At 38.6% G+C, this 13,657-nt stretch overlaps 2 protein-coding genes across 2 annotated transcripts; both read right to left on the reverse strand.

Annotated features, from left to right (window-relative positions):
• Nucleotides 1-4,406: 4,406 nt before the first annotated feature.
• LOC307037979 (zona pellucida sperm-binding protein 3-like) lies at nt 4,407-5,337 on the reverse strand (the record flags this gene model as incomplete). Its single annotated transcript, XM_079679251.1, has 4 exons — nt 5,104-5,337; nt 4,923-5,028; nt 4,739-4,824; nt 4,407-4,539 (listed from the first exon to the last, which is right to left on the reverse strand). The coding sequence occupies exons 1-4, from the start codon at nt 5,310-5,312 to the stop codon at nt 4,407-4,409; spliced, it is 534 nt and encodes a 177-aa protein (XP_079535377.1). The 5' UTR covers nt 5,313-5,337.
• A 5,473-nt stretch (nt 5,338-10,810) lies between these two features.
• LOC307037868 (zona pellucida sperm-binding protein 3-like) lies at nt 10,811-12,797 on the reverse strand. Its single transcript, XM_079679064.1, has 8 exons — nt 12,714-12,797; nt 12,451-12,635; nt 12,269-12,372; nt 12,104-12,195; nt 11,849-12,029; nt 11,670-11,775; nt 11,506-11,594; nt 10,811-10,952 (listed from the first exon to the last, which is right to left on the reverse strand). Exons 1-8 carry the CDS (start codon nt 12,778-12,780, stop codon nt 10,826-10,828), a joined length of 951 nt encoding a protein of 316 aa, XP_079535190.1. The 5' UTR covers nt 12,781-12,797; the 3' UTR covers nt 10,811-10,825.
• Nucleotides 12,798-13,657: the final 860 nt, after the last annotated feature.

Raw genomic sequence — 13,657 nt, forward strand, 5'->3', positions numbered from 1 at the left:
CATTAAAGGTTACATTATAATTGACGGTATCTTTCAATGACAAAAGTCACACATAATTAGTAAAGTTCTACTGATGGGACAGATGGAGAGTTGAGGACAGTAGGACCTTCATATGAAGTAAAGATACTCGTTTTATACTCAACAGTTTTATTTATACAGATATTATAGACAACTTTAATCTGCATATGGATGTCGTCCACCTGGGCCCTCTGTTCAGTCTCCAATCTTAGACTGGACTTCCTGTTGAGAAAATGTTTAGCAACGTTAGTCTTATGGCAAGTTTTGAACAAAACTTCAAGACAAACACCATAAATAAATACTCATTAACCTTGGTCAGCAATGGAAACTTGTGATGCATTGTGGGCATTTTGTTGCGTTGGATCCATTATGATCAGGGGTCCCAACACAGAAGTGTGCATGAAGCCGTTGGATTCTGAGGTGGAAAAAAAAACAAAAACTTCATAATGAAAAAGACTAGATTAAAAAAGCACACAAGTTAGCATGAGAGAGATACCCCATTCGTCTCCTCTCTTTTTTATAGATATATAAAAGCACAATACTGATCAAAGTACATGCATTGATCTACTTTAAGTTGTATATCTTATGCTAAAATAAGCTAGCATCCTTGGCTAATGGTGCATACTTGTTGCTCATGGCATCAGTTGCATTCATCATATTAAACTGCTGGCCAGAACATTTTCACGTACTTCCAACAAATCAAACTCTTCCCTTACCGCTCATTTTCCTTTACATAGTGGCAAGCTTTCTTGCTCTCACTTAGAACTTCAGGATCCCATGCGAGCAGTTTGCAGTGAATGTACACCTGAGGAGCCAACCCAGTCTCATGTAATTTCGTGTTCACCAACACGATTTTCTCATTTTTTTCGTGTTGCACAGCACGATTTTAAAAGCTATGTATTTCTACTGGTAATGTGTTTCGTGCCTACGGGCACGTCTTTTTCTCCGGTCGGGTCGTGGAAGACCGGAAGCTGTGTGGTTCATAAAAACATGTTCTTACTCAATATCAAGCCACAATTATTGCTTTTATTTATTGGTTTAATTCCATAATCTCTGGCTTTTTTGGCGTCCGTCAGGAACTGAATTTCAAAATAAAAATAACCGGAAACAGACGTAGGCCTCTAGGAGTTTAGGATGGCCGAAGACACTACACTACCCATAATCCCCAGCTATCGTTTAGGACTACAGTCCCCGTGATTAATCTTCAAGCGCTGGGATTGGATGTTGGAGTGGCAGTGCGCCAAGGCTACGCCGAGCTTCAAACAGCTGTTTGAAATGGAACAAAACCACGCCAGACTATCCAAAACTAGAATCGAACGCCCCCCCCCAGAACTACACATGCTGGCTATTGTGTTTCGCAAAATGTTCCATGGGACGTCTCGACTGAACGTTTTCGTTTTTCCCACAATTAGAAGTTGCCATTATTAAACACATTGGTGTTATCAAATGTAAAACATATAATTAATAAATGGGTGAAAGTCGCTTGTGTCCATAATGCGCAGCATTAATATATACCCACGTGACAGCTCATTGTTACTTTGTAATTCTACTCCACAATTCAGAGGTTAACCTGATTGTCAAGAGCCAACAATCAGGAGAGATATTTGATAGTTGGTGCTTGAGAAGACTAAACATTTATCTACAATTGACATGAATGGAAACGAGTAATAAAGTATATTCATTACTTGTTATTCTCTACGAATAGTTAATTAAAGACTGTATAATGGCTATTTTGCACATCCCTTTCAAGATTTCAAGATTTTCAAAGGTTATTAACATATCATATACACAACTACGGTGTATGCAATGAATGAAAATCTTGGGTCACAGGTTCCTCAACAGCACATTACAAGACATCTATCAATATGTGTTTGTACCTCCACCATTAAACTGTCATATTCTGCACATTTCTTATACTATCTACATACATAAGAGTATAATTCATATGTATAATATCAGTTAAAATAAGTGCTTCAACATAGTTAACATTGCAGGAAAGCAATATATTAGACGTTAAGTACTTTGTCAGGCTAAATATTTATCTGGAGATACCCCCAAAGTTTTTTTCTTATTCAAAAGAGGACCTTAATCTAAAGTATTATTTAATGTTTAAATAAAGGTTAATTCGTTTTTCTGTTTTGCACCTCCTCCTATTAATATCTTTGTACATCCTGCTCGAAACTGTTTTATTGTAGAGATCACTTACAGTATCTTCTTGATTTTTTATATTCTATATTTCTATCACAGACCTTCTACTTTCCCCCTATGAAAGTATGTACTCTTAATATTTTTTTAATCAAATATAACACATAAAAACAATAATTCAATAACGTGCTTTAACCACTAGGCGGTGCACACAAGGTACACGCAGCCATAATGACTTTGTATTATTAGTGTAGGACACTTATGTATGTACAACATCTGAAGATGTGTAGTTTTATTCATGTTTTCACATAATTTTATAGCATATTGCTATACTATTTCAGACTCAGTATTTACATTCTTATATTCAAAGAAAATCAAAGTCCTTTTATATCAGCTGTGCACCGTTATGGTGTAAATATAACCTATCTACGAATTAGATCAAATATAAAAGTAGGCCGAATTAAGGTCGATACTGCAAGGAGACGTATTGTGTGAAGAGAAATTGAAGATGTTGTTTAATTGTTGATATATTTATGATCCACGTTAAGTATTCAGTTTCGGCAGCATTTCTTCCAGTTTTTCCAAAGGTCTTCTCATCAGGGCTCTATAAATAAAGAACTACGGCAGATCTGTAATATTTATTGCAGCCGAACCGTGTATTACAATGCCGTTATGTGATGACTTTCAAAGAGAAAAGCAAAAACACTCGGAATTAAGTATTATTTTATTCTTTTAAAATGTTTTCCGGATTTCATATCATATAAACACCAAATCCCAGCATGCATTGCGGCTAAAACATCCAATCAGCGAGCTTAAACCACAGCTGAGGATCTTGGGTAATCGCTCGAAATGCCTACGTCTGTTTCCGGTTATTTTTATTTTGAAATTCAGTTCCTGACGGACACCAAAAAAGCCCGAGATTATAGAATCAAACCAATAAATAAAAGCAAGGATGATTGTGTGTTATTGGTGAGTAAATAACAGTGTGTTATTTAGAAAAGAATAACAAATTAGAAGGAAAAAAAGATTTAAAAAATACAGATTTCAATGTTCTGAGGCTCTGGGCCCCATTTATTTTCCTCAGACGGAAACAAAAGTCCGAAATTATACGATTTAAAATAAAAGCAATAATTGTGGCTTGATATTGGGTAAGAACATGTTTTTATGAACCACACAGCTTCCGGTCTTCCACAACCCGACCGGAGAAAAAGACGTGCTGCAGGCACGAAACACATTACCAGTAGAAATACATTGCTTTTAAAATCGTGCTGTGCAACACGAAAAAAAGGGGAAAATCGTGTTGGTGAACACAAACTGCCATGAGACTGGGTTGGAGGAGCACATGAAACATACATGTTTGCTAGGAACCAAGTATTCTTTAGAGCAGTGGTTCCCAACCTTTTATCCCAAATGACTCCTGTTAGGCTAAATTATAGTCTCTTTAGTCATGAAGCAAAACAGCAACATATTTCAGCTAAGGTGAATAGGAGCGATAGAGTGTATTATGTACCAAGAATCAGTCTGCAATTGACAGTTTGACAATTACATGTTGAACCTTATGGAACAAGTCCATACAACAACAACGCCAATTGAGTACAGTGCTGAAAAGCTTTGAATCCATTCTTTTCATTGTTCAGCCATAATATTCTTTGGAAAATTACTGAGTTTAGCTTTGACCTGCTTGAAGAATACAGAATTAACAGTTAATGCTTATCATGTAAGTATTTTTAGAATTCTTGTTTGGAAATTTGAACAAAAAGTTGAACGTAATCATATTGCTTTCAAAGATTTAGTGTGATCAATATTTCTGGGAAATTGACAGGAAAAAAGTTCATGACATTGAACAGAGCTGGAAATGTTCCCAGAAATAAGACAAGGTCATCAAGATTCAGTAATACAGCTTAGTTTAAACCATTTCACACAAAAGGCAAGTCAAACCCAATAATTTCAGAACTTCAATTAAGTGGTTTGGAAACTTTTTTATTTTTTTTTATTGGCCACATACAATCTGAAATGCAAAGAGAACCAAGAATAAAAAACTAATTCAGATTGAAGAAACCAGTCAGCGAAATGGATCCATTCCTGTTGGGAGAACAAAGTTTAATATTTTCGTTCAGAATAAATGTATATTGTAATACGAAACCCTTACCTTCAGGAATTCACATCTGTGATGGTAAATGGCCCAATGACTGCTTTTTGTACCATTCCATGGTTCTCTGCAAAAATATATATTTTAGTACAAGTCAACCAAACAAGTGTAAAACAGCAGAAGTTGTGTACATACCTGACGCAACACTCCTCTGCCTCCTTGACTTGCATTTCGATTCACAGCAGTCACAAAGATTGCTCTGGGCCAAGTTGTCCAGCAACTCCCAACTGAGTTCATGAAGATTGGATGAAAAGATAATTAAAATGCATCTCAACTCTTTCAAATAAAGTCTCCACAAAGTTTGAATAGTTATGAACGGGATCCATCTGTATCTTCAGTAGACTGGGCTTAAGCTGAATAAGTCATCTCATGTAAAACAAATTAACTTACAAGTCAGATTCTGATATATTAAAGTACTATTTTTACCCATGCCCTTCGACAAAGTGGCAGGCTTTCTTAGTGCTGTCAAGACCATTGGGATCCCAAGCCAAAAGTTTGCAGTGGATAAAGACCTGTTGAGTAGAGGGGAAATATAGGCGTCATGGCATCAATTAATCTCAGTATCCACAATAAAACCTTCAATCTGAAAAAAATGTAAAGGCCAATTTACCTCTTCTCCCATAGCAAACTTAAAGGTCTGAAGTGATAGGCGGATCTCCGATGACTTTTGCCTTGGTTCGAATTTTGATCGTGACGACACACTTTCCAAAAGACATCTGTTGGGTTAAAGAAAATGTATTAGCATTACTACCAAGGTTTCCACCAAAATCAATGCTCATTGCCGAGAGTACCCTTTATTGGAGATGATGGGGTACATGGTGCTTTCAGGGTACAGCTCTGGCGTGGTAGCTGCTACACATTCCTCAAGAAGCAGCAGCAAGGGCTGATGGGTGTTCTGCACCACACTAGCCATGATGGGGATGATGGAGCCCAGAGGAAAGCGTGTAGATTCAGCAGGGCCTGAGAAGTCGTCTAGGGCAGTAAACAGAGGAAGAGTCATTAAGTTACAAAAGTCAGGGAGAGCTGCCGTTCGTAGAGAGTTTCTCATGTTGTTTACCCACCATTCATGAGGCCAATGTTAAACTGCAGATCTCCTAGACTGTAGGTTTTAAACACCGGGTCATAGATCGTAGCATACCAGTCTTTGGGCCTGCACAAAATAAAGCAGAAGGGTACAGAAAATGCTGCAAAGTGAAACTATTGAACTTTTTAGTGCAAGCTTGTTTACTCCTACGGACAAATTCTTTATTCTTATTCCGCCGGGTTATTTTGTCCATCTTCTTGTCCCACATCGCAGAAACTCCGTTCAAATATTACTTCTCATTCATAACTTTCATAATTCCCGCGATACATCCCAGAATTTCCCATTTTTAACATGGAAGTCAATGGAGAAACTCTTCAGACTTGAAAAATCGTCATGCAACTTCAACTGCAAACTGTTCCTTCACACTTCCACTCCGAAACATCATTCTACCTTTAACACTAGAACCGCCAACGGGTAAATTTTACCTGCAGCTGTTTGATTGTATGTAACTTGTTTTCAATAACATATTAAAGTCTCCCAGTCCGTGACATTTCCTGAAAGTGTGTTATGTAGCACCCTCTGTTGTTAACAATTGTCAATATGAAGTCAGATTGAAAAAAATCGCCCCAAAAAATGCCATTTATACCTATATCCGCCAGCGGGTAATATTTACCTCATTGAAAATGCAGCGTAAACATGAAGTGTTGCTATAGCAACGCCTTTTGTCTACTGCGGTTCCTTATGATAGAGAGATTGAGAGAGAGAGAGAGTTATAGATAGTGTAACATCTTGGAGAATACAAGATTTTGGATGACTGAGCTCACGTTGAGGACGTAATGCATGTGTGCAGGTTACGTGTCAGTTGAATAAAGATGGACACTCGGAATGAGAGAAGTAGTCCGCGTCGTCTGTTTATGTACTGTAGACAATTATATGTCCATTGAACAGAACATTACAGATAGATCGATATATAGTTATAGATAGAGAGATTTGTACCTAAACAAAACACAAGTCTAACACCAGGCGTTTAAATCAGCACTCTTAGCGATATTTTATACTTCATGTAATCTGCACAAACTATATCATATGAAAAGCTGAGAGTCCACATATTCTATTGGTATAAGTTTCATCCCTGTGCGATCAAAACTCACTGTTCTGTATGATAAATAAAAGAACATTGGACCTTGAAAATCAATAGTGGGTACATTTTACCCGTTGGCGGTTTTAGGTATACAGCGACCTCTGGCGGTTCTAGTGTTAAAATGTTACACATCTTTCTGACATTATTCATATTAAACAACTTTTAAATCAGATTTATACTTTTAGAAATATTAAACATTGCTCAGACCTTGGTAAATAGGCCTTCTTCAGATTTTAACATTAGTCTGTATTGCGCAGCTCGTTAATGCTGGAGTGCTTGAGTCACAGCTAGAGTGGAGGACTGCTTGAAATTCGCCTTCATATATATATATATTTTTAAACCTGCCATAATTCCCAAACCCTACACTCCTGAGACATCCTTTCTCATGAGAAACGTAGAAAAACATGTCGTAGCTCCATTAAAGCCCGTTGTACATTCAGGCTCATCTTTCCTCACAGCAGCAGCCGCACACCTTTAGTTAGTCTGCCAAAAATGCCACATTATTGACCCAAAACTACAACAAAAAAAGCACACTTCAGATTCCAAGGGTTCTTGAGATGCTTCACACGTTGAAATTTCACCGATAACTGTTACGGTTCTTCAACAAAACGTGCACATACAAGAGGTTTATCTCTCATTCAGAACAATGAAAAGTCTCTCCTCTCACTGATGACTGCACATCACCATGGAAACCTTTGATCTCTGGGCTCAAGGACAGGTGCTTCATAACGTTGTTAGCTCAAATATAAACACCTGTGTGATGGATCATGATGTCATAACTCCAATTGGCATGCTCAGAACGCCACCAAACACATGATGGTTAACACTGTGGCCCTGAACAGCTCTACATCAAATCTGATTTGCAGTAATCTGGTGTTACTATGGCAACGAATCCCTCACCATAAAACATGATATCTCTGTAACTCCAATGGACACGGTCCAATCGTCCCCCAATCTTCACTTGTATATCACCGGTCAATGGCTCTACGCCAAATCTGAGATTTCAGTATATGCCGTTTCCATGGAAATGCATCCCTCAGCTTAAAACACAATGAGGTTGTGATACCTAAGCAAATCGTCTAAAACAGCACCTGACTTCAGATAATGGTCTGGCCCTCAACAGCTCTATGTAAATTATGGAGTTTCATCATGTGCCGTTTCCATGGAAATGCATCCCTCGCCATAAAACACGATGTTGCTGTAACTCCAATGGTCACGGTCCGATCGTCCCCAAAACTTTGCTTGTACATCACCTGTCCATGCCTAAACAGCTCTATGCAAAATCTGAGGTCTCACCAAAGGCTGTTTCCATGGAAACGCACCCCTTGCCATAAAACACGATGTTGTCGTAACTGATATGAAAATGGTCAAAACACCACCAGACTTCAGATGACAGTTAATTGTCCAGCCCTCAATATGTCAATGTACAATTAGTGAATTTTCCTCAAAAGCTTGCAATAAAACACAGTATTGCTATAACTCCAATGAAAAGTGTCAAAAAGTGCTAAAACTTCACATGTGTGCTAACAGTACTGCCGTGAAGACACCTAAGGGACAGCTTTGAGATTTCTTCAAATTCCGTTGCCATGGCAACACAATGCTCGCCATGAAACATGGTTCTCATAACTTCAGTGAAAATGAAACTGCCCAAAACTTCGCAGGTTTGGTAATGATGAAGCCATCCACATATCTAAGCGTATTATGGGGAGTCATCAAATACCATTGCCATGGTGACAGATCATTCGCCATCAAGTTAGTTCAATTGTTTGTAGTTCAAATATTCTGCTGCTTTTCCAAGCTTTTTTACTTTCTTTTCTTCTCAGACATTCCAGGCCCCCCCCAGTGTTCATGTATGATTTCAATCTAAAATTCTTCACTTTCTTCTTACATATTACATTTCAGCATAGCAATTCAGCATCAGCATAAAGTTTTCCCACTAGCAATTTCTTCAGGAATTGCATTCTCTATAGTTATGAACTGTTACTCCTATGCTAAAAGATAGACCAAAAATAAGTAGACATTAACTACTTCCTCCAAAATGCAAAACACTAGAGTGAATTTAAATGTATGATGTTCAATTAAAACTATGGGAAAAACTCAATTGACAATGAATTGGGGAAAACACAGTGTACCTTAGGGATTGTTCTCAGTAAATGGGTATATGTTTTGTTGAGAATACGTCAATAGATAAAGCTAATTTGGGAATAGAACAGAAACAGGCTGGAGATTCTCTAAATCAGTCTCCCATTCATTGTCGATAAAGCAGCTTCAGACTTTATACCTGATGACATCACAAGTTTGGGATGTACTTCCATGCTTGGTGGCATTGAGAGGGAGAAGCTTATTAACAAATTGAACTTTCCCAGGCCATGAAAATGCCACATTGGAATTGTTAGTTAAGGGTAGTGTCACCCTTTAGCACCTTACAGTATGTTGGTACGGAAACTAACCTCTCATATGCACAGACAACTGGGTGGGTGAAGGCCAAATTGTAAGAATCTGCAGAAGCAACGTAGGTCAGATCATTGCTGTACACCAGTGCATCCCCGGTGACCTGTTAGAGAGACAAAGATCCCCCTGAGAGAGCTGTAGGAAATATAGCAGACTCACAGCTTGCAGGTTTAAAATATATATACACATACCAGTCTCCTAAAGTTACAGTCAGTGAGATCCACATAGAAGTAGGCCTCTCCTGCTGAGAAGCTAGTTGGGAAACAGTTACCCAGACGGAGAAGCGACGTATCGGCCTGGGGTCGGCTTTCTGTCCACATCAGCGTCACAACATCTGGCCCACAGTCCACTTTCATGTCTGCAACACAAATAAATTAAGTTCAGACTCAAATATTTGAGTCAAGGTTAATAACAAGACTTTAATTGTTTCCAGTCTTACCTGCATATACTGCCATGGCAGCTGCCAGGCTCAGAAGCAGTGCACCTTGACAAAATGAAACCATCATGACCGAATGCTTGCTACTGACACAGTGCATGTTCTTATACCTTGTTCCTGAGAGGCATTCATCAAGATAACGTATTTCACCTGGTGCCTGTCAACAGTCCCAGCTGCAGCAGATAACACACTGATTACAGCATGGGGAGCATCCAATCACATTAGTCCTTACACCCAATTCATTTTTATTCAGCTTCATCAGCAGCACAAAATCACCATTTGTTAATCAATTTATTATCCTGTGTGACTACCTTACATTCTTATTTAAAACACTTTAAGGATGATAGTGCATGGGTTGTCTTAATGTTTTGATTTAGTTTTGCTGTTATTTATATTAACATTAATATATGTATACGTTGGGATTTTTTGTTCAACTTCAAGTCATGCAAGAAAAGGTTTTCTTTGAGAATTAAAAGGAGTCATTTCTAAACAAATGATCATTTGGGGGAAGGTAGTATTCCTTTATCAGATGTCCTCCCCTATTCAAATGTGTCATTTTTATATCTTTGACCTAATGGAAACTCAAGGTAAGGGAAAAAGGTACATTTAAGTTGTAATTGAGAAAATATCCACACTCACACATCTGAATATTAGTTGGTGCTATGATGTCCTCTTTTAACTGCATAAACACGTGCCATGCAGGCCATCCCTATTGGTTTTATATTCATGGCCAGAAAGTAAACTATGCTACATTCAACTGCAGGCATGAGTGCCCAGAAAATAAATTCAGATCAGAATTGCCTTTTCAAATGAGGCTCAACATAAATAATTGCCATAGTTGTAATACCAGACAGATCACCAATAGCTTTTCAATCTGGTGGTGTATGTAATGTCAGAATGTACAGAGCTCAATCTAAAATAGAAAGTGAAAGAAATTCAGGGGCTATACTCCAACTCACATGGCCATTAAAGGTTACATTATAATTGACGGTATCTTTCAATGACAAAAGTCACACATAATTAGGAAAGTTCTACTGATGGGACAGATGGACACAGTTGAGGACAGTAGGACCTTCATATGAAGTAAAGATACTCGTTTTATACTCAACAGGAGTTAACAACAGTTTTATTTATACAGAGATTATAGACTACTTTAATCTGCATATGGATGTCGTCCACCTGGGCCCTCTGTTCAGTCTCCCCAATCTTAGACTGGACTTCCTGTTGAGAAAATGTTTAGCAACGTTAGTCTTATGGCAAGTTTTGAACAAAACTTCAAGACGAATACCATAAATAAATACTCATTAACCTTGGTCAGCAATGGAAACTTCTGATGCATTGTGGGCATTTTGTTGCGTTGGATCCATTATGATCAGGGGTCCCAACACAGAAGTGTGCATGAAGCCGTTGGATTCTGAGGTGGAAAAAAAAAACAATGACTTCATAATGAAAAAGACTAGATTAAAAAAGCACACAAGTTAGCATGAAAGAGATACCCCATTCGTCTCCTCTCTTGGAGCGAGTGTTGCAGGTCCTAGAACAGCAGTCACACATGGAGCTCTGCATGGGGTCATCCAGGAGTTCCCATCTGAGGAGGCAGCAATCGTTAAGGCTCAAATACATCAGCATGGCTTTAAAACATTTTGTATACACAGAAGAAAAAAGCCGTTATAAAAAGGTGTGATGTTTCTATAAAAAACAAAAACTGGTAAAATTATAAATATCAAGTTAATGACCAAAAGATATATTTCCATCTACAGTGCAGAAAAAGTTCAACATTTTACAAAAGCTCAGGGCTTTTATTTTATAAATCTCAATAGGTTGGCTAATCATTTGAGTGCCCCTCCTTTTAAAACAAATATATTGTTATTCTCAAATATTTTAAAAATATCATTCGTCACAATTGTTATCTATAATTTGTTAGTTAGCAGGATATCATTTATTATAGATATATAAAAGCACAATACTGATCAAAGTACATGCATTGATCTACTTCAAGTTGGATATGTTATGCTAGAATAAGCTAGCATCCTTGGCTAATGGTGCATACTTGTTGCTCATGGCATCAGTTGCATTCATCATATTAAACTGCTGGCCAGAACATTTTCACATACTTCCAACAAATCAAACTCTTCCCTTACCGCTCATTTTCCTTTACATAGTGGCAAGCTTTCTTGCTCTCACTTAGAACTTCAGGATCCCATGCGAGCAGTTTGCAGTGAATGTACACCTGAGGAGCACATGAAACATACATCTTTGCTAGGAACCAAATATTCTTTAGAGCACTTTACATTTACCCCCTCACCTCCTCGCCGAGACCAAACTTGAAGGACTGCAGGTAGAGGATGATTGCAGACGAGTGGTACCGAGGGAGAAACCTGGAGTTTCCCTTCACACTGTCCAGGAGACACCTGAAGAAATTCAGATAAGCGATAAGGACTAAACTCCAGAAAACAATGAAAGAAATCAGAGACTGGATCTCACCCCTTATTTCTAACGATGGGGTACACATTGCTGTTAGCCTGCAGCTCAGGCGTAGTGGCTGCCACACATTCCTCCATGAGCAGCAGCAATGGCTGATGGGACTTCTGCTCCACGGTTGCCCATATTGGCATGAAGGAGCCCAGGGGGATGACATTTGTCTCCGCTACCGCTGTCATTTGTTCTGTAAGGGGAAAAGTAAAGACAGCTTAGTGTGCATTTTTTGAGTGGTTTGCCTTTGGGAGCATGAGCCCTCACCATTTAGGAGCAGCATGTGGAACTCCAGCCCTCCTCGGCCTTCGGCAACACCTGACCCCGGGTTCAGGAAAGGAGGAACCCACCCCTTAGGTCTGAAACATATTAACAACATTTATCCCATATATCAGCTTTAAACTTGAATTTAAATAAGAAAGCAACTCCTACCTTGGATAAACGCACTCGATGGGATACACATAAGCTGCAGGACTCGACCTTGGTTGGGGCCTGAAAGTCAGCTCATTTTTGTAGATGAGATTCTTCCCTTTCACCTGAAGAAACAAAAAGAAGCTCATTATGACATTGAAAAGGCTGAGAGGTATTTTGGTGAAACATGGCAGTTACATTACCAGTCTTTTAAAATTGCAGTCATCTAGTTTGTAGTTAAACTCAGCTTTCCCCTCTCCCCTGGGCAGAACATGAAACCCAGATGGCATGCAGGTTCCGAGGAAGTGACGAGCTGCATATTGCCGCAGCCTCGAGGGGATCGTCCATGTGATGCTTATGGAGTCTTTTTCACACTGTACTTTGATTTCTGCAAACAAATCATTATTATATATTTCCCTACATTCCCCAACAAAAGCAGATGTTTACATACATGTGCTAAGCATACCTGCATTGGCAACAGTCGTTGCAAAAAGAGTCACGACTATCACACCTAGGTAGAGATGAGTCCCCATGACTGAATGATCTAGATCACACAGGAAGTGGCACCATTTGTAGACTCCCTGCCAAATGAGCTGAACGAGCAACACCTGTGTGAGAGCCGGGCAGCACCTGTCTACTTATACTGGGGTGTCATTTCACATTCAATTTCATTGTAGAGTTTTCATTTGGATCATTTATATTACACTTATTCAAGTACATTTTTATTTATCTGCCTAATTGCTTCTTTTTTTTTATTCTACTGAATTTATTTTTCAAAAACTACCTGATTATTTTACATACATCACTATTTATAAAACAATACAACAATTCAGATGAAACTACTTAAAGGCAATTTTCTAAAATCAGCCCAACCATAACATGCTTCCAGGTCTATATACCTACAGGTTAGTAAGTCAGAGATGTGAAACTACATTTAACCTTTTGTTCTACATTAATTAATAAATGATTATGGGAAGTGCCCTTTTTCTCACTTGAGCTCCCGCCCCCCAAAATGTCTGTGCACGTCCCTGGCCCCCACCGTCGGTAAATGGAAGTACTACAAAGAACCCTGTTAATTATGTGCAGTTATTTCACGACTTGTATTACATGGCTTAGTTGAATACTCGATTTTGATTGGTCAATTCAGAACACGTGACACGTTGTTAATCCAGAACAGACAGACCGCTGTCATGGACTGAAATGAATAGAGCAGCGTCCTCTGGTGGCCTCTGTATACATCAGTTACTCCAAAAAGAAACAAAAAGATAATTACCAACATTAAAGTGTAAGAGACATTTATTTAAAGTTAGCTTTAGCCTTTTTGATTGTGTTGGTGCAGATGCCCAAAGTGCATTAAGGTGGGAAAGATGTACAGAGTGTAACGCTCCAACAGATGATCTTTGTAAGGAG

Source organism: Notothenia rossii, assembly GCF_949606895.1.
Source record: "Notothenia rossii genome assembly, chromosome: 4".
Classification (NCBI taxonomy): Eukaryota; Metazoa; Chordata; class Actinopteri; order Perciformes; family Nototheniidae; genus Notothenia; species Notothenia rossii.